The sequence below is a fragment of the Narcine bancroftii genome, chromosome 2 (genome assembly GCF_036971445.1).
Source record: "Narcine bancroftii isolate sNarBan1 chromosome 2, sNarBan1.hap1, whole genome shotgun sequence".
Classification (NCBI taxonomy): Eukaryota; Metazoa; Chordata; class Chondrichthyes; order Torpediniformes; family Narcinidae; genus Narcine; species Narcine bancroftii.
The window spans coordinates 216,514,488-216,534,770 of record NC_091470.1 but is presented as its reverse complement, the minus strand read 5'-3'; the positions used below and the strand labels follow the sequence as shown (position 1 = coordinate 216,534,770).

Sequence of the window (20,283 nt, the reverse complement as noted above, 5' to 3'; positions counted from 1 at the left end):
TGAAGGACAACATTCCATTTTCCTTCTTAATTACCTGTTGTATCTGCAATATGTTAAACTTTTTTTTTACAAACAACAAGCAAAAACAGTCCCTCCCTACCCCCCTCCATACATACAGATCTGCTTACAGTCAGAGCTTATATATTTTAAATATATAGAGTTCAATTGGAGAAACTATGTTTTTGTATATATAATAGTTACTTTTATACCCTTTTTTGTTCCTTTTTATTTATTTTATGTGGTCCAGATCTGGCTGTCAGACCTTTACAAAACTGTCATATTTGTTCTTAATGCAATTTTTTTTCCATAGGTATAACAGCTGTTCGTTTCTGCTGTCCATCTTGCTATAAGTAGAGGGGAGACGGACTTTCAAATGATTGCGATACATATTTTTGCAACAGCCAGTGCTATTTTTATAAATTAAATTTGATATTGATTCAATTTATTACTTATTTCCATAAAATTACCTAGTAGATATAATTCTGGTTAATTTTTATGAGATATCTTGCCAAATGGCCTCACCTTTGCGCATGACCATGTAGCATATAAAAAAGTTCCTGTCTCAGTCCCACATTTGAAGCAAATCTCTGATATTTCTGCTTTTAATCTATGTAATTTCTGTGGGGTAAAATATAATTGGTGCAAAAAATTATAATGAACTAATCCATATCTTTTATGTATAATTGATGTCATGCTGTCCTTAAAACCAGTCTGACCAGCTTCTTTCTGAAATCACCACCCCCAAGTCTGACTCCCACTTTCCTTTGACTTCTGCAACCCTGATTTTGAACTTTTGCTCTGGAGAACATAGCACATTTTTGTTATAAATTTGGATGTATTTCCTATCCTGACCATAAATTCAGTTTCACTAATTTCAGGTGGGGTCAACGTTTCTCTTAAGAACCATCTAAGCTGTCCACTCTGTATTTGTGTTTTAATTTTTCAAAGAACATAAGAGTTCCTTCTGTGTAACAATACCACAAATTTAATATTATATTGCCCATGTTCATAGGCAGTAATGCATCTTTACACAAAGGTGCTTTTATTAATATCCCTACTTTTTTTTCTATATTTTCATTAATTTCTTCCCATGTTCTGATCATGTGTATTAGTATGGAATTATCCATCTTTTTTTAATGATTTGACACTCCATTTATAGATAAAATCCTTTGCCTCCCCCTCCTCCATTGAGTACATTCCCATTAGAATCCAAGATGGGGGGGTTGTCTTTAGTGAAGAAGGTTGAGAGAAATCTAGTCAGTGAAGCTAGGTAATATTTTTTTTTAATCTGTAAGTCTTAAGTCCTCCCAGCCCATAGTCCCATGTCAGTTTTTCCAACACAATCCTGGTACCTTATTATTCCATAGGAACTGTTTAGTAGCTTTAAAAGTTTGTAGCTAATGGAATAGGCAGCGATTGGAAAAAGGTATTCCAGTCTTGGCATCACTTTCATTTTGACACAGTTAACCCTTCCCACCAAAGTAATCGGTAAATCTCTCCATTTCTGCAGGTTTCTTTCTATCTCCCCAAGAAGAGGTACATCATTTAGTTACAGATTTTGCAAGTTATTGTCAGTTGTTTTTCCAAGATATTCCATCTGTCTTTCCATTTAAATTTACTTCCTTTTTGATGTCTTTCATATTCAAAATGTGTTAATGGAATTCTCACTTTTATCCATATTTATTTGTAGCCTTATATTCTTCCATATTTTTCTAGTGTTATATAGGTTTAGCCAGTTCTGATAGGTACAATAGCACATCATCGGTGAATAGACTGATTTTGTGTTCTTCTTTCCCAATTTTGAAGCCCTTCATATCCGGATCCCTTATTATTTCTGCCAGCAGTTTAATCACTAGAATAAAAAGCGCTGGGGACAGGGGCATCCTTGTCTGCTCGATCTACTTAAGGGGAACACTGCCAACATCTGATTATTTGTTATTATTTTAGCTTGTAGTTTATGGTATAGTTTTTATCCAATTTATAAATGTTCCACCTATACCAAATTTTTCCAGTGTTTTAAATAAAAATGGCCACTTCTAGTGAGACTGTAATACTTGGATTTCGTTCAGATTTTTCCATGTGTATTATATTAAATAATCTTCCTAAACTATTTGAGGAATGTCTTCCTTTAACAAATCCTGCTTGGTCCGTAAGTATCAGTTTTAGTAAGTATTGTCCTAACCTATTAACCAATGCTTTCACTAATACCATAATCAGCATTTAACAGGGATATTGGTCGATATTGATGAAGTTTTTAATGGGTCCTTTGGTAACATTAATAATCTCGGTTGATTCTGGGAGGGTCTGTGTTTCCACTGTTTGGTCCAAGACATCCATTAAAAGGGGCATTAATAATTCTTTGAATTATCTATAAAACTTAGGTGGAAATCTATCTTCCCTCAGTGATTTATTAGCCTGTAGGGTCCCAAGGGCCTTTTCGATTTCTTCCCTTGTAAAGGGAGTATCTAATTTTAACCTTTTTCCTAGTTTTGAAAGTTCAACATTTGACAAAAATTCTTCCATTTCATTCTTGTCTCTCCTAGTAATTCTGATTTGTATAGTTTCGTGTAGATTGTCTAAAAATGATGTTAATTTTTTTTTGTGTATATACTAGAATACCTGTCTCTGTTTTTATAGCATTTATCATTCTCTGCTTTAATCTGCCAAGATAAAACTTTTTGTGCCCATTCACGTAATCCATAGTATTCTTTAGTTTTTAATATACCTTTTTCTGACCTATATGTTTGTATTTTAGCTTTTTAATCTCCAGTAATCTGTATTCTTCTTGTAGTCCTGTTCTTTAATTTTTTTTTTCTAATTCTTTGATATCTTTCTAAAACTGTTTACTTCTGTCATATGTTCCCTCTTAAGGTTCTTCGTATAGGATATCATTTGTCCCCTTAAATATGCTTTGAGTGTGTCACATATCAGAAAGCTATTATTAGTAGTCGGCAGATTTGTTTTACAAAATACTTCTGTCTGTCTCTTTATAAATTCGCAGAAGTCCGTACTTTTAAGCAATGTAGTATTGAGATGCCATCAATTTCAACAAGTCACTTTTCAATGAACACCAAACTGCCAAGTCATTTGATTAAAAAATAAACATTTACTTGTTAGTCAAACCGTATACTTACTGTAAGGATGCCAGGCAAGACTAATGACAACTCTTTGTTTGCCTTGCAGCAGGCAGAAGGCAGTGTTGTGTAATATTACATGTCCTGTACTATTACAATTAAGGAATCTTGAATACTCTTCAACTGTGATTTTCTTCTTAGTGACTGGTTTATAATGCAATATCCTTTTTAAACAGAAATAATTGATTTCTTTTCTCTTCTCAATATTTCAGAATGAGCTTCCAGCAGGTCTTAATAAAAAGCGGCTCCAGGCTCTACTGAAAGAATTTGGGGAATATCCAGAAAAGTACAGGTATGCGCTGAACTTGAGGAAAATAGCTACAACTTAATTTAACATCTCAAAGTACATCTTGTGAAAATAGCCATGTGACTGTAATAGTTCACATGCAAACTAGACTGGAGGAATTTTGATGCTCTCTAGGCTTCTCTACTCTCCTGTGTCCAGGACTTGCCTGGGAGCAGCAAATTAATCTTACCAAAAATGGGCCACTTAATTCTTGTGCATTTACTGCAAAGAAGCACAATTTCTGCTTGAACTTGGATCATTGCTATTTTGATTTTCCCCTCTTGCTGAACCAGAGATTTTGGGGTATTTGTAGCTTTTTACCCTGATGTCTAATATTGGTTGACAACATAGACTGGAATGCACTACTTAAAGTGCTGGAGAAACTTTGCAGGTGTAGGAAGTCAACTGTAATCGATGTTATGGACCCATGCAAAAAGCAGGCCAAGCATCTGAATTTAAAGGTTGGGGAAGGGAGGAGGGAGGAAGGGCAGGAGGACGAGTACAGGCTAACAGATAAGAGGTGGAGATGGTTGGGAGGGCAGAAGAGAAAAAGCTGAAAAGTGAGAGATCTCTGAATAGAGAGAGAAAGAGGGGAAGAGGGTGGGAAGCTGGAGAAAAGGAGACAGAGGGATAGGAAAGAAAGACGTATAGGGGGGATTAACAGAAACTGGAGAATTCAGTGTTAATGATATCTGGTTGGAGAGTGTTAGGTGTACAGAATATTAGATGGTGTTCCTCCAACTGGCGATTAGCCTCAGTTTGGCAGTAGATAACATCATGGATAGACATGTCAGTGTGGAAATGGGCTGGAATTTTAATGGTTGGCCATTGGCAGGTCTCTGTAATTGCAGCGGATGGAGCAAAAGTGCTCCACGGAATGATTTTCCATTATGTGTCCAGTCTATCCGATGTTGAGACCACAACGGGAGCATAGGATGCAGTGAAGGACTCCTGCAGATTCACCTGCAAAGATTGTTCGGGGCACTGAATGGTGGTGAGGGTGGAAGTGTAGGCCTTCCTTATAACACTCTTAAACCCCTCCCATTTGGCAGTTGTGTTTTTACTCTAACATGTGTGCTCACTTCTGCATAATTATGTCAAAATTGCTCTTGCCCCAATTTTGGATTGTAACGTGAAGACTAGTGTTATCCTTTTCCATGACTACCTTTTTCTTTTTTAATATTTTTATTAACATTGAAATTTCATATCCAAAGATAGAGTACAAAAGTCAAAAAGCTACATTACACTTAAATCATATCATTCCATCCAAGGTACCCCACATTTTAATCAAACAGATTATTGATATTTTGTAATAAAAATATGCAAAAATATCCACTACCAAGAAAGAAGCTGTTTGGTCAAAAAAAAAGGGAGAATTCTTATCAGAGAGATAAATTACCTCATTAGTCAACAATCCTACCTTCATAACAAATCAAAGATGATAAAAGTAACTCAAAAAGGGTCCCCACAGTGTTTGAAAATTTATGTACAAATTGGCAATTGAGCATCTAATCGTCTCTAAATTTAAACATGACATGATGTCACGTTGCCATTGAGCATGATTAGGTGGGGTAATGTCCCTCCATCTGAGCAACACCGCCCGCCTAGCCATAAAAGAAATAAAACGTAATACATGGAGCTGAGATGTCGTAAAAGTTATGTCACTCTCTCCAACAATACCGAATAAAGCAGTTAAGTGATTAGGTTTAAAATTAACTTTAAAAACTGCAGAGAAAGTTTGAAATACTTCGTTCCAATATTTTTCAAGACTCTGGCATGTCCAGAACATATGAATTAATGAAGCATCTCCATTGTTGCATTTATCACAACGAGGAGATACATCCATATAAAAACAAGATAATTTGACTTTAGACATGTGAGCCCTATGGACTACTTTAAATTGTAGGAGAGAGTGGCAGGCACATAAAGAAAAGGTATTAAACAATTTGAAAATTGCATTCCAAGTTTCTTCAGAGATTAAAAGCCGTAGATCCTGTTCCCAGGCTTCTTCTTTAATTTTATCTGAGGGATCCTCTCTTATTCCCCACAACTTATCATAAATGTTAGATATTGAGCTATTATAAAAAAGGTTTTAAATTAAAAAATACATCATTTCAATTCTTACCAGTCCTCTTAGGAAATGTATGTAATTGAGATTGTAAAAACAAATCTCTAATCTGTAGATAACAAAAAAAATTAGTATTTGGTAGACTGTATTTAACTGAAAGTTGTTCAAAGGAAGCGAGTCTCCCCTGGACAAATAAATCTTTAAAACATTTAATGCCCAATCTATACAATTCTTTTAAAGTTACATCAATCATGGAAGGTTTAAGGGAATAATGAAAACAATACGACTGGAAAGAGAAAATCTCATTAAACCAAAATTGTATCCAGATCCTCAAAGTATGTTTAAGCACCAGATTATTAGTTAGTTAATTTAAAGTTATAGGAAGTGATTGCAGTATGGCCATTTTCAGCTTATCCCAGAGGGTTTCAGGAGACGTGTCCATGAGGCAGTTTGCATCCTCGAGCTTTGCTTGGAGGTTTGCCTGGAAGTTTCCTCTCACTACGTCTGACTGCAAGTTTCCAACATTGAACCTCTTTCTGGGGGCTCCACTGTGCTAGTCCACCACTCATTTTGGATTTCCCGGAGTTTGCGCTGAAGGTGGCTGCATGCGAGACGGAAGGCTCGCTTTTTCTCTGGCCAGGAAGGCTTTGCAAGGTGAGCCTGGTGGGTAGCTCGCTTCTTTGCCAGCAGCTCCTGGATTTCCTGGTTGTTTTCGTCAAACCAGTCCTTGTTTTTCCTGGAGGAGAAGCCCAGTTCCTCTTCAGTGGATTGCAGTATGGCCGTTTTCAGCTGATCCCAGAGGGTTTCAGGAGACGTGTTTGCCAATCGAACTCAGCTTAGCGCCGACATTGGTGACTTCAGGGGTTTTTATGGATGGGTCATGTCTCCAGAATGGAGGACCATCGCCTTCCCAAGATCGTGTTATATGGCGAGCTCTCCACTGGCCACCGTGACAGAGGTGCACCAAAGAAAAGGTACAAGGACTGCCTAAAGAAATCTCTTGGTGCCTGCCACATTGACCACCGCCAGTGGGCTGATAATGCCTCAAACCGTGCATCTTGGCGCCTCACAGTTTGGCGGGCAGCAACCTCCTTTGAAGAAGACCGCAGAGCCCACCTCACTGACAAAAGGCAAAGGAGGAAAAACCCAACACCCAACCCCAACCAACCAATTTTCCCCTGCAACCGCTGCAATCGTGTCTGCCTGTCCCGCATCGGACTTGTCAGCCACAAACGAGCCTGCAGCTGACGTGGACTTTTTACCCCCTCCATAAATCTTCGTCCGCGAAGCCAAGCCAAAGAAGAAAGGCGGTGTACGGCCCCTCACCCCAAGTCCAAAGCCCTCTGCGCAGCTCAGACGGCGAAGTCCTCCTCAGCGACAAGATCTCCATCCTCAATCGATGGTCAGAACATTTTCAATCTCTTTTCAGTGCCAACCGCTCAGTCCAAAAATCCACCCTGCTCCAGCTCCCTCAACACCCCTTGAGTCTAGAGCTGGATGAGGTCCTTACCCGGGAAGAGACATATAAGGCAATTGAACAACTGAAAAGTGGCAAAGCAGCAGGTATGGATGGAATCCCCCCCCAGATGTCTGGAAGTCTGGCAGCAAAGCTCTGCATACCAAACTTCATGAGTTTTTCATGCTCTGCTGGGACCAAGGAACGCTGCCTCAGGACCTTCGTGATGGCCCCACGTCTCCATTTGGCACACAGAACTCAAAACGGTCAACCAGTTTACCTATCTCGGCTGCACCATTTCATCTGATGCAAGGATTGACAAAGAGATAGACAACAGACTCGCCAAGGCAAATAGTGCCTTTGGAAGACTACATAAAAGGGTCTGGAAAAACAACCACCTGAAGAAACACACAAAGATCAGCGTGTACAGAGCCGTTGTCTTACCCACGCTCCTGTTCGACTCCGAATCGTGGGTCCTCTACCGGCATCACCTATGGCTCCTAGAACGCTTCCATCAGCGTTGTCTCCGCTCCATCCTCAACATTCATTGGGATGACTTCATCACCAACATCGAAGTACTTGAGCTGGCAGAGTCCGCAAGCATCGAATCCATGCTGCTGAAGACCCAACTGAGCTGGGTGGGTCACGTCTCCAGAATGGAGGACCATCGCCTTCCCAACATCGTGTTATATGGCGAGCGCTCCAATGGCCACCGAGACAGAGGTGCACCAAAGAAGAGGTACAAGGACTGCTTAAAGAAATCTGCCACATTGACCACTGCCAGTGGGCTGATATCGCCTCCAACTGTGCATCTTGGCGCCTCACAGTTCAGTGGGCAGCAACCTCCTTTGAAGAAGACCGCAGAGCCCACCTCACTGACAAAAGACAAAGGAGGAAAAACCCAACTCCAACCAACCAATTTTCCCTTGCAACCGCTGCAACCGTGCCTGCTTGTCCCACATTGGACTTGTCAGTCACCAACGAGCGTGCAGCAGACGTGGACATACCCCTCCATAAATCTTCGTCCGCGAAGCCAAGCCAAAGAAGAAAGAAAGAAGATAGGAAGTGAGGATCCAATAAGAGAGATGGGAGAAAATTTCGTAACAGAAATAGATTCCAGAGAGAACCATAGTGGAGATTCTTCACGGTTATTATAATATAACCAAAACGCAAGGTTTCATATATTGACATTTAAAAGTTTGGTAAGGCTAAACCCCAGGACTACCTGAAAGCTGATAGAATTGTGCTCACTGGTCCCAAAGTGTTCCCCTATTGATACCTCAGTTACCTGGCTAGCTTCACTTACCCCGTTTATGGTCCAATATTGCCTTCTCCTCAGACTGCCTATCCACATGTTACTGGAAAGTTCAAAATTCTTTTTTGTCATGTAATAAAACATAAATGTGATGTAACACAAAATTTCCTTTAGTCTACCGTGAGGCAGACAAAGATTCACCATCAGTAGAAATTGCCCAGCACCCCTACCAGACAAAGAGAAACAAAACAGAGACCCCCCTCCACAGCCACACAGCCTTCAGTCCAAACCATAGGCAACCTGAGCTCCAGATCCAAGCCTCTGACACTATCAGGAAGCCCTCAGTGGCTTCAGCTTCCTCTTGCATCCTGGTTCCAATACCTGGTAACCCTTCAGCCAGCCAATGTTCTCCTGGATACACTTAAAAAAATCACCCCATCCAAGCCCTCATCACTTTGACATTCTCAGTCAATGTTGGGGAAGGAGAAATCATTTATCGTAACATCTTTGCTACAAAGCACTGCAATCTCTCTACTGATTTGATCCTCTCACTCCCAGTGACTAGTGGCCTGCAGAGTTCACCCACTAGAGTGACTACTTGGTTTCGGTTCCAGATTTCCACTCACACTTCCTCACATGATAGTTCTCCAGCAGTATCCTCTCTAAAGACTACTGTGATATCTTCTTTGACTAATATTGCAACCCCCCCCCCCCCCCCCCCACACTGTTCATTATCACACTTGTAACTGAGCTGCCAAACCTGGTCCTCCTTCAACCATATCTCCATTATGGCTACGACATTGCACTGGCCTGTACCATTTCACACCCTTAGCCAATCTGCTTTCCCCGTCAGTCTTCTAGTGTTAAACAGTGATATTTACCTGCCTTACCTCGAGGCTTGTCTCAAGCATCCTGTTCTGCTTCTTTGCACTTCCTTTGCCTTCCATGCTAACCTTAACTTTTTCAGTTTTCCTCTGCCCTCTCCATCTTGGGTCCCCACCTTATGCCAGACTGGTTTAAGAGACTCCTGAGTGAATCCAGAAAATTTTCCCTGCCAGAATATTGGTGGTCCTCCAGTTCAGATGTAACCCGTCACCTCTGCCCCAGAACATAATACAGTACAGGCCCTTTAGCCCATAATGATGTGCTGACCTTATAAATAACCTATTTCATTATCAATCTAACCTTTCCCTCCCTTGCAGCCTATAACCCCAATTGTTTCTGAATCTGAACCCTTCCCTCCTGCACCAACTGCTCAGCTACATGTTTTTCCTACTCTCACTGGCATATGGCACTAGGAGCAACCAGAGGTTGCCACCTTGGAGATCCTACATTTTAACCTTCATCCTAACTCCTCACATTCCATTCCCTGCCTATGTCATTGGTACCAATAGATATCAGAACATTTGGCTGATGGACCTCCCCTTTAAGAACCCTGACCCGGGCACCCAGGAGGCAACATTACCATCAAGAAGTCTCGATCTTGGTCACAGACTCTCCTGTCAGTCCCTCTGACAATTGAGTCCCCTATCACTCTCCTTTCTTCCCCCATTCTTTCTGAGCCAGATGGTACCAGATACGTGGCTACTGTGACAATCCTGGAGGGTCAACCCCTCCCCACAGAGGTACCTTCCCTCTCAGCCTACACCTTCTGCCTTCACAGATGATCACCCAGCTCCTTCCTGTCTGCACCTTTGGTGAGCCCCCTCACTAAAGCTCACCTATGATATCCTTGCATCTAGAATTATTCTCTGTACGTCTGACTGCAACTCCAGCTCCTTGATTTAGTCAGTCAGGAGTGGTAGCTGCAGGCAATTCCCACAGGAGCAGTCGGCAGGGACACTGGAAGATTCCCTGACATCCCACATCCTGCAGGAGGTGCAGTGGACCACCCAAACTGCCATCCATCTGTACTGACCACTGAAGAGGAAAGCAAAGGCGAGGCTAACCCTAATCTCACCTACTGTGTAACAAGGAGTAATTGAGCACATGGCACAGATGTGTTGAAGTAGGAACTTGATAAGCACATCGGGGAGCATTAAGGGGATAGTTTTGAAACCAAATATAAAGCTAAAACTAAAATGCACATAACTCTGGCCTCCTGTGTATTTCCAGAATATATATACACAGTAAATATTGTATATCTATTTATGTGATTGCTATGTGTTGTGTGTGGATGTGTGTGGATAGTGGTCGAGAGAAATGCTGTTTCATCTGGTTGTGTGTGTGCAATCAGATGATAATAAACTTGAACTTTAAGTTTTTATATTATAACATCAAGTGAACAGGTGAGTGCTTGTGTGGTGCATTAACACCAGTAAGGTCCCTTTGGGCCAAATGGTCTGTTAGTTTATTCTATTTTATTTTAGACAGAGCAACATGTTCTTTTATACTTTCTGGCTTTACATTGCAGGATGTTTATTTGGCGTTCTCTGCTGCAGTTGCCTGAGAACCATGCAGCTTTCAGTAGCCTCACTGACAAAGGTACACATCCTGCCTATCGAGGAATACACAAAAAATACCCTATCAAAAGTCAGAAGCTTCTAAGAATTCTTCAACGGTGTGTTTCAAATATACTTTTTTTAAAGAAGTAACCTTTCACAAATGCATTGAAAAACAGAGCACTTGCTAACATTCAATATCTTTCAGCAAAGCCCTTTTAGTATGTTTTGCCTGATTCTGAAACTATGACCTGATTTAAATTACTGTAGCTGTTAATTCCGTAACAGCAGCCTCGTCGATTCTAAGGGGGGACGAGAATTCATAAAATCTATGTCATTGAAAAGGCATCCAGAATGATGAGAAATCGTTTAGATACCAATTGTTTGGGTGGATCTTGATGTGCGAGTCCCAAGGTTCAGTATTTAACATCTGAAAGCCTTGCTTGACATTTAATGGGGTCCTGTTGATTTTCACCAATACTATTAGTTCATCACTCCAACGATCTAAATGTTTAACATCCCTGCTATTTCATTATGTTGAACATCATCCTTACTTGAGGAAGGATATACTGCTTTGGAGTCAGTCAAGAGGAGGTTCACCAGGTTGATACCAGAGATGAAGAGAGAATAAATAGCTTGGGACTACATGCATTGAAATTTAGAAGGACGAGGGAAGAATCTTATCGGGACCTATTAATGATTGGAATAGGTAAGGTAGAAGCAGGGAGGTTGCTTCCACTGGATGGTCTTTCTAGAACTTGGGGACATGACCTCAAGATTTGGAGGGAGTATATTCAGGACTGAGATGAAGAGGAATTGCTTCTCCTAGATCTGTGGAACTCTCTGCTAAAGGAAGTAGTGAGGCTATCTCATTAAGTGTACTTGAGGCACAGAGATTTTTGAAAAATAGGGAATTGAGGGTTATGAAGAATGCATGGGTAAGTGGAACTGAGTCCATGGCCAGATCAGCTGTGATCTTATAAAATGGGGAGCAGCTCGATGTGCCAGATGGCCAACTTTGCTCTGATTTCTTGGGTTCAAAGGCTCTTGATTGGGCACATCATTGATTTGAGTTATCCAAATCCTATAGCTGACAGATTGGCCTCTGAGGAGGGAACATGCCTCACGTTGGTCCCCAAGTTCCATAGCCCCTTGTATTATTACAAGGAGGCCTCCAAGGGATACTTCAACACCATAAGCTCCACTATTTGGAGTGACAAAGCAAGTGAATGATTGCAATGACTACTAACCATTCAAGTCACTTGGACATGTTCCAAAGATCAAAAAATGCCTTGGACAGCATTCATAGGAGTCAGTGAGCTGAAAAGTTGAATCTTATTTTCCATCTTGGAAAATATTCCTCAGAACTCAACAGTTTCAGATAACCAGCCTTTCCAGTTTGTGGTCTGATGGAATGCCATCAGCATATGATATTAACTCAATTTTTCCACTCTCGGCTTGTAGCACTGACTTTTATTTCAGATTTTCACCACCTGAAGTATTTCATATCCCACTCCTGTAACATTTTTTTTCTTTGTTCTCTCCTCTTCTTGGGTCATCCCCTTCAATTGACAGCTCCTCCAGACGAACAGCTGCCATTCATCACCCTCTGTCAGCTGGCATGACCATTTTGTTACATCATTTAACCTCTCTTCATTACATTGCCACAGTCCCTTGGTTCACTCCACCAGCTCTGCAACTCTGAACGTATTCCATTTCCAACTATTCCCCGTTCTCTTTTTTAAGAGATACAGGCCACAAGCCCATGCCAGCTAATTTACATTTAAATTTAGACATACAGCATGATAACAGGTCATTTTGGCCCATAAGCCGTACCGCCCAATTACACCCAATTAACCTACACCCCCCCCCCCACTCCCCCAATGCGTTTTGAACAGTGGAAGAAAACCGGAGCCCCCGGGGAAAACCCAATCAAGACACAGAGAGAACATTCAAACTCCTTACAGACAGCGCGGGATCCAAATTCTGGTCCTGATCGCTGGCGCTGTAAAGGCATTGCGCTAACTGCTATGCCACCATGTGACTGATTAGCCTGATAGCCCCATACTTTTTGGAATGCAGATACTGGGAGAACGTACAAACAGCACTGGATTCGAACCCTGATCACTGGTGCTGTAATAGCCTTGTGCTAACCATTTAGCCCTAGTCTGTGTCCAGTCTCCCTAGTGTAGAGGAGGATGCATTGGGAATATTTGATGAAAGGTATTTGTCCTGAGGCATGGACGCTGTTTCTTTTCCCTCAGATGCTGACTGACATGCAGTGTTCCTGGCATTGTCTGTTCGAATTTTTTATTCTCTCTCCTGAGCCATTACCCTGAAATTTCCTCTGTCGCACCATGATATCAAAATTAATGTATGGTTCAGCTAGTGATGACCATTAAATATTGCAATGCCATTTGCATGTCATGTACAGCCACAGTGCGCAACAGGCGTTTTGGCCTGCCGACCACATCCAAATTATAACTGGATCTGTAGCTTCCTCTGGCAGCTTGTTCCAGATTCATTCAGAAGAATGTTTCATTTTAAATTAAAGTAAGCAAGGGATCTGTATATGCTAGCATCCAGTGCTGGAGAAGCTCAACAGGTCACGCAGTATCCATGAATAGCAAAAGGCAGTGAATGTTTCGGACTTGAGCTTTTCTTCAGGAGTTCTAAAGATCATTTAGAAGCCTGATAAAGATGATGTGGTGGTGGAGGGATGGCCAAAGGATGAAAAGGGCCAGGAGCTAACAAGTGATAGATGGGTACAGGTGGAAAAGTGAAGAAGAAAAAGAAGCTGGGAAGTGATGGGGGAGACAGAGAGCTTAGAGAGTTGGGTCTCTGGTAGGAAAAGGAAGGGAAGCGTGTGGGCAGCTAGAAGCAGAAGGATGAGGGGGGAAAAAAGAGACCAGGGAGGGGGATTAATGAAAATTGGAGGTCAATGTTGATGCATTCTGGTTGGAGACTGATGAGATGGATTATGAGGTGCTGTTCCTCCAGTTTATGAGTGGCCTAAACTGGGCAGTATATGAGGCTGTGGACAGACATGTCAGTGTGGTGATAGGGTGTGAAATTAAAGTGGTTGGTCACTGCGAAGTCTTTGCAGTGGAGAGAGGAAAGGTGCTCGACGAAACCACCTTCCAGTCTGCGTCTCGTCTCTGTAATGTTGAAAGGCCAGATTGGGAGCACTAGGCGCAGTAGATGACCCTTGCAGATTTACAAGTGATGCTTCACTTGGACTGTTTGGTGCCCCGAATGATGATGAGAGAGGACTGTGAATATGTGGAGCACCTCCTGTGGTCACAGCAATAAGTATCAGGGGGAGGGGGGTGGGGGGGGGCAATGGATCAGAAAGAATGAGTGGACTAAGGAGTTCCGGAGAGAGCATTCCCTGTAGAAAGCAGAGGGGCAAGTGAAGATAAAAATTCTCTTGTTGGTGGCGCAAATTGTGGAGAATGACCTGTTGGATGCAGAGGCTGGTGGAGGTGTTTGGTGAGGATGAGGGGAAACCTGTCCTTGTGGCATCTGTGAGGGGTGGACAGGGTAGATGTGCAGGAAGCAGAGGAGAAGCATTACAATAACAAAAAAAATTGACATTCGTCATGCTTATGGCATTGAATGACTTCAGCTATCCCATGATTGTCATGACTAGGTAATTGATCAATATTGGATACAAGACTTTATACCTCCATGACTATGAACAAAGGTAAAGGACTCTGGCCGAAGGAAACAAAATATTGATAAGATTAAGAAATCCATGGAGTACATTTTATTTTACCAATGGCTGGGATGTGGGGGGAGATGAGGGAATTATCATTGTTAGCAGGTTCAGTTCAGTAGGCTTGGATTGAACTAACTGGCTATTTTGTAGGCCCAACATTTGAGCGAGAGCAATTTTTTAAAAAAATCAGTTGATAATTGATTGAAGTATTCAATCTTCTCTCTCAGGTTATAGATTGTGTTAGGATTCCGTTGCTATCATCTTATGTATTGGGAAATTCCTTATCTAATGAGATATCTTGGGTAAGAAACTACCTCTGAAGCATTGACCGAATTTGGTGGTTGGGTGAGTGTAACCAATGGGGAATGCTCAGTCTTATTTTCACACTTGAGATGAATTTCTTCTGCTATCTCATCTTATCCTTGGATAACAATTAAAATTATATTGCAAGCAGAATTGATTTTGGCTTTCACTCACCATCAAAAAAAATTAAGAAACCATTTCATGCAAAGTTGAATCCGTTGTGTATTGATTGAAGTTATTTGATCATTATAATTGAGTTTCAAGGTTTAATCTGCTTTCAAAATCAAATATAGATTAAGTTTCAGAGAAGCACTTGCTTTGCAGGGAGGTTGGATGGAAATATCATCATTGTTTTAATTTATTGTCACATTTTTGTTCATCAGGCTGTGTTCAGCCATGGCTCATTGGTCAACCATTTTCAGTGAGGTCTCTTATCTTCCACTGCTAGCATTCCCGTTTGTAAAACTCTTTCAGAATAACCAGCTGATTGGATTTGAAGTTGTTGCTACAGTTCTTGGTAAGTAGAAGGGGAAAGATTTCTTGATTAGTTATGTTGTGTATTAATGAAATGTTTTGATATTGAATGTGAACATGCTGCATCACCTGTGAATTTTGGCTTTTTTTAGTAAACTGGTGCCAGCACTGGTTTGAATATTTTCCAAATCCTCCAATAAATCTTCTGGGCATGATTGAGAACATTCTGGCTCACCATGACAAGGAACTGCTACAGCATTTGGTGAACCACAACATAACTTCACAGGTAGATAACAATCAAAATAATTTTGATTCAGCAACTTGTATTGTGTCTTCCTTGTGATTTATTTGTTAAGCTTGGATGTTGAGCAACCCTGTGTCAGATCTTCTTCTGGCTCTCCATCCCATGGGATGATGATGGTACTCTCAGTCAGTTTGTGGGGTTTGATATGAGGATACCCCATTCCTCAGAAAGGAATAGCGTGTGCATGAATGGATTTTAGGTGAGTAGGGACTTCACAGATCCAGATCCACCCTCGATATCCCCTCCCGAATCTAGCGGCAGGGTGAGGTGCAAGACAGCTGGTGGAAATTCTGTTGCAGTGAATGGCCAGACTAAGCTTCGATGCAAGGGATTCCCTTTCCATGCTTCATGGCACATGCTTACTAGATGGCCGTTGACCCTACAAGAGGGTTTTTCCACCCTTTGGCAGATCTTGTTTTTTGTCCTGCAAGGGGGTCTAGCCACCCTCCTCACCAGGCATGCCTGGTGGGGGAGCCAGTTTAGTCGCTGACCAGTAGCACTCGATGAGTGACCTGTGTCAGATAGAGTAGAACTGAATGCCAAAGAAATCTCCCTCACCTTAACCCAATTTACCTAGGTTCAAACCCCAGATAATCCTATTTTACCAGAGTATTCCCACAGTAGCACTTACCATTAGCCCCAAGAGCAGGACAGAAATTTATTGTGAAACCTGAGTTTCCTTTCATTTCCTCGATCTTTTATGACGTGTTCAAATTTATTTATATCTGTTTACAAATGAAAGGTGAAAACTTCCATCCTATAACTATTTTCCACCTTGCAAGTTCATATACTGGTTTCAAAGGTGCTACACAATCCAGTAATAAGTCAAGCAATCAAGTTTTCAGCTTACTGTGTAGGTTTTACCCTGGAATGTACTGTTTAGCTTTAATATCAAAGCAGCATATTTGGTTCAGTTTTCAATATGATGTTTTTGTCACAAGGACCAAAGATTTCTGAAATCTGTCCTGGTCCCAACAGAGTAAAATTCTTTTCAATTTGTCTGAGCTAAGTTTCTAAGTTTACTCCTCCTCTGTCGACAGTCCTATGCCTGGCCACTTCTTGAGACACTGTTCTCCGAGGTACTAACAAGAGGCGAGTGGCTGAAGCTGTTCGATAATATTTTCTCCAATCATCCATCTTTCCTGTTAATGGCAGTAGCAGCCTATTTAATTTGCTCTCGAGCCCCACTGCTCCATTGTGATATTAAAGAAGACCTTGAGGTGAGGGTAAACCAACATTTTAAACTTTTATTTGTTGAATGAAGCATGCAATTTTTATTTTCCATAACTACCTTTACTATTTATTAATGGTAAATTTAATTTTTAGCAATTGTTTTCTTGTATCTATTAAAAATTAGTATCTTTGTGTATCTTTTGTATAGAAATGTGAGTCCAGATGCAAACGTGTGCTTTTTTAGCTTTTTCTCCTCTTTCCATTCAACCTCACTATCCTCCTTTTCCCCTTCCTCCCTTTTATTCCCATTCAGGACTAGCAATCAGGAGGTCCAGGTACTTGTCAAAAAATTTTATTTGATGCATTTCATTGCAGTAATTCTTGCTGAAATCACTTGCTGGTATGAACAATGAAACAAACCATAGACATGAATTTTAATCTGGCACAAATGAACACAGCACCAGAGGATGTTTAACCAAAAGCAAAACTTGGTCTGTTGTAGAATGCAAAATGGTTTTGTGGAAATGCCAGTCCTATGGTATAATCTCAAAGAAAACTCGGGAAACAATCCACATTTACAGAATAGATCAGTCGAGGAACCTTCATTAACTTCTAGCTGCCTCTCATCTGAATAATTTGCCCCACTTCCACTGAGACATCTGTCCTTGACTTCATTAGAATGCCATTGTCAAAATGAGAAATGTCTTTTCATTTTGACAGATGTCTGGAATTAACATTAAGTTTACCGACTTAAGACCATAACTACTGCTTCCAATATATTTTTGAATGCCACCTCTGGGAAAGGATTCTGCTAGTCCCCTTGATGGGTTTCTCATTGTTAATAACGCAAAATGTAGATGATATCCCAAATTTCTATCTCTTTAATCCAACAAATCAAATCATGTTGCTGTTATTTTAAGTAGTATTAATTTGATGATTAAAAAAGATCAACATTTTGCACAGCTTTCCATTAAGACTTTCATAACAATGAATAACAAAGTATTTACTGTATGATAAAGATATAAAAAGTATATGAAGATATAAATGATATAAAAAGCTTTTAAAGAGATACATAAACTTTAAAGAGATACAAATTCGGGATATCGTAGCTCACACTTTGGAAGATGATATCTGAAAATTAGGATATATTAGAAGAAGGAAAGTGTCTTCTATATTTTGATTCAAAGAAAAATTTCTCATGCTTCCTTCACATCTTATAGAATGAGAGGCAAACAATTAGCCTGGGCGGAGATTAGAACATATTACATCATAGTCACTATGGTAACACTACAAACAATAGTTCTCTTAAAGAGACAGGAAATTAACTAAGAATCAAAAAACCACAAGATTTTAACCTTTTCATTCTGGCCCCTAATTATTATAATAGACATTAATGGCCAGTATATAATAATTACTATTATAGATGCTCAAGTAAATATAGTAAGTATAAGATTTTAAAAATCAAAATTTCAGCTTCCTGTAAAAGACAGATTTTAGTAATAGGTCTACTTAAGTGACCAGTCTTGGTTTTAGTCCACACTTGCTGAACTAATCCTTTCTTGTCTGGAACTGTATCCATAACTTTACCCAGCAATCAAGAATTTCTTGGTGAAGAATCTTCCATTATAATAACAACACTTCCACATACAAAATTACATTTAGCTTTAGAACATTTTTGTTTCTTGTAATAACGAAAGATATTCTTTAATCCATCTTTTGCAAAATGAGTCTGCAAATGAGGGTTCTTCAAGTGAAACTCTGTCTTGTGGCAAATTTGCCATTTGTTGTTGTCCAGGTTTAGAATGTGCACGTCGACAATTAACACATTTTGATACAATTCTTTTGATCAATGTTGTAGCACCAAGTATCCAATATTTCTGGTGCAATTCTGATAACATGTGATTACAACCACAATGACCCGTTTTCTCATGTATATGTTGAACAATCAAATCAGAAAAATGAAAGTTAATATAATTGGATGTTTCACTTCTTATGGAATTATTGCTTTTTCCAATCTTCCTCCTACTCTCAATACATCATTTACAAGAATAGGATTCAGCTTGTAAACATGACTTGTTTTTGTAACATTCAGATTTGTCTTCAATTCTGATATCTCGTTATCAAATGACTTTTTCTGACAAAAATGAATTATTTCTAATTCAGCATTTGCCAACTCATCAACTATTAGGTAACAGCTTTTTCAAGTCTTCAGATTCTCTTTCTTGAGAGTAGTTGTAATCCTTTTCAATGTGCCAGGTGGGACTCTGGGTACCTCAGAGTCTGAAAGTTGTGGGTTCAAAACCCACTTCAAGCATTGCAGCACAGAAACAATTGATACTGTGGGCCCAATACAGAGGGAATGCAACACCATCTGCATGTCATTTTTTTTTTCTTGGACTGAAAATTAAACAGTAGAATTAAAACTTTTGGGTTACAAAGTGAGCGACACTTTGGATGAATGTAAGCAAGTCAGAGCAGTTTCCCACGTGTCTTGACTAATATTTAGCCCTGTCACATTACCAAAATAGATTTTTAATTTTCATTTAGACATGCAGCATGGTTACATGCTCTTCTGGTCATGAGCCCATGCTTCCCAATTACACCCAATTGACCTACAACTCCCCACCCACGCAGACTCGGGGAGAACGTAAAAACTCCTTCCAGACAGCATGGGATTTGAATCCTGGTCACTGGTGCTGAAACTGCGGCGCTAACCGTGCCGCCCCAGATTCTCACTATTATCACCTGCTATTTATGGGAGATGACTGGGTCCAAATTTGTTGCTATATTTCGTTATGCTGACCACTCTGCAAAACTTAATTGAGGGTGTGGTTTAGTGGTTCTCAACGTTTTTCTTTCCACTCATATACCACTTTAAGCCATCGGTGCTCTGTGATTAGTAAGGGATTGCTTATGGTGGGATGAGAGTGGGAAGGTTGAGAACCACTGCCCTAGACCCAATTGTACTGAAATATTTTGCTTGAGAAAAATTGTCGTTGTCCACTTCCTTTGGAGTTAAGAAACTGTGCACATAATGAATCAATTAGGTACAATTAAAACAGTGGTTTTCAAACTTTTTCTTTCCACCCACATCCCATTAAGCAATCCTTTACTAATCACAGAGCACCTATGGCATAGGGAATACTTAAAGTGGTATGTGAGTGGAAAGAAAAAGGTTGAGAACCACTGATGTAGTGGAAGGGATCCAAATCCCTTTTAAGAATGCAAGTCCTTTTTAAAATGGTTACATGCAAGTGTTTGGGAGTGAGAAAGATATATAATAAAAGTTTTATACATTGTACATATGCAATAAAAATTTTGTACATGTCCAAACAACAGAATTTCTTCCATCACCGCAATAATTTGGACCTCGAAGCAGTAATCAAGGAAACATACCATCTCATGGAGACCACACCTGATGACGTCCATCCCAAGAATATGCTGGATGACTTTGTACCGTTAACCAAGGGCCAGTATCCAATATTTAACAAATATCCAAAGTTTATTCTTAATTATCAGACTCAAGAACGAGAGAGGATCTGGCAGGAAGAGTTGAAATACTTAAAAGAAAGGTAAACATGTCAATTAACTTTAAAAGAAGAGCTGTCCAGTTTTTGTGCAGTTTAATTGCAGGTGCACAAGTGAATTGAAATGTGAAATACAGTGCC

General features: G+C 40.3%; 1 protein-coding gene across 6 annotated transcripts in view; it reads left to right on the top strand.

Annotated features, from left to right (window-relative positions):
* Positions 1–20,283, top strand: part of tbc1d31 (TBC1 domain family, member 31) — a 120,855-nt gene that overhangs the window by 36,953 nt on the left and 63,619 nt on the right. For all 6 annotated transcript variants that reach the window (XM_069920280.1, XM_069920281.1, XM_069920279.1 and 3 more), the window contains 6 exons: positions 3,347–3,426; positions 10,613–10,759; positions 15,048–15,181; positions 15,291–15,424; positions 16,483–16,662; positions 19,955–20,187. In XM_069920280.1, the coding sequence (XP_069776381.1) occupies positions 3,347–3,426; positions 10,613–10,759; positions 15,048–15,181; positions 15,291–15,424; positions 16,483–16,662; positions 19,955–20,187 (908 nt within the window). The remainder of the gene's footprint in view (positions 1–3,346; positions 3,427–10,612; positions 10,760–15,047; positions 15,182–15,290; positions 15,425–16,482; positions 16,663–19,954; positions 20,188–20,283) is intronic.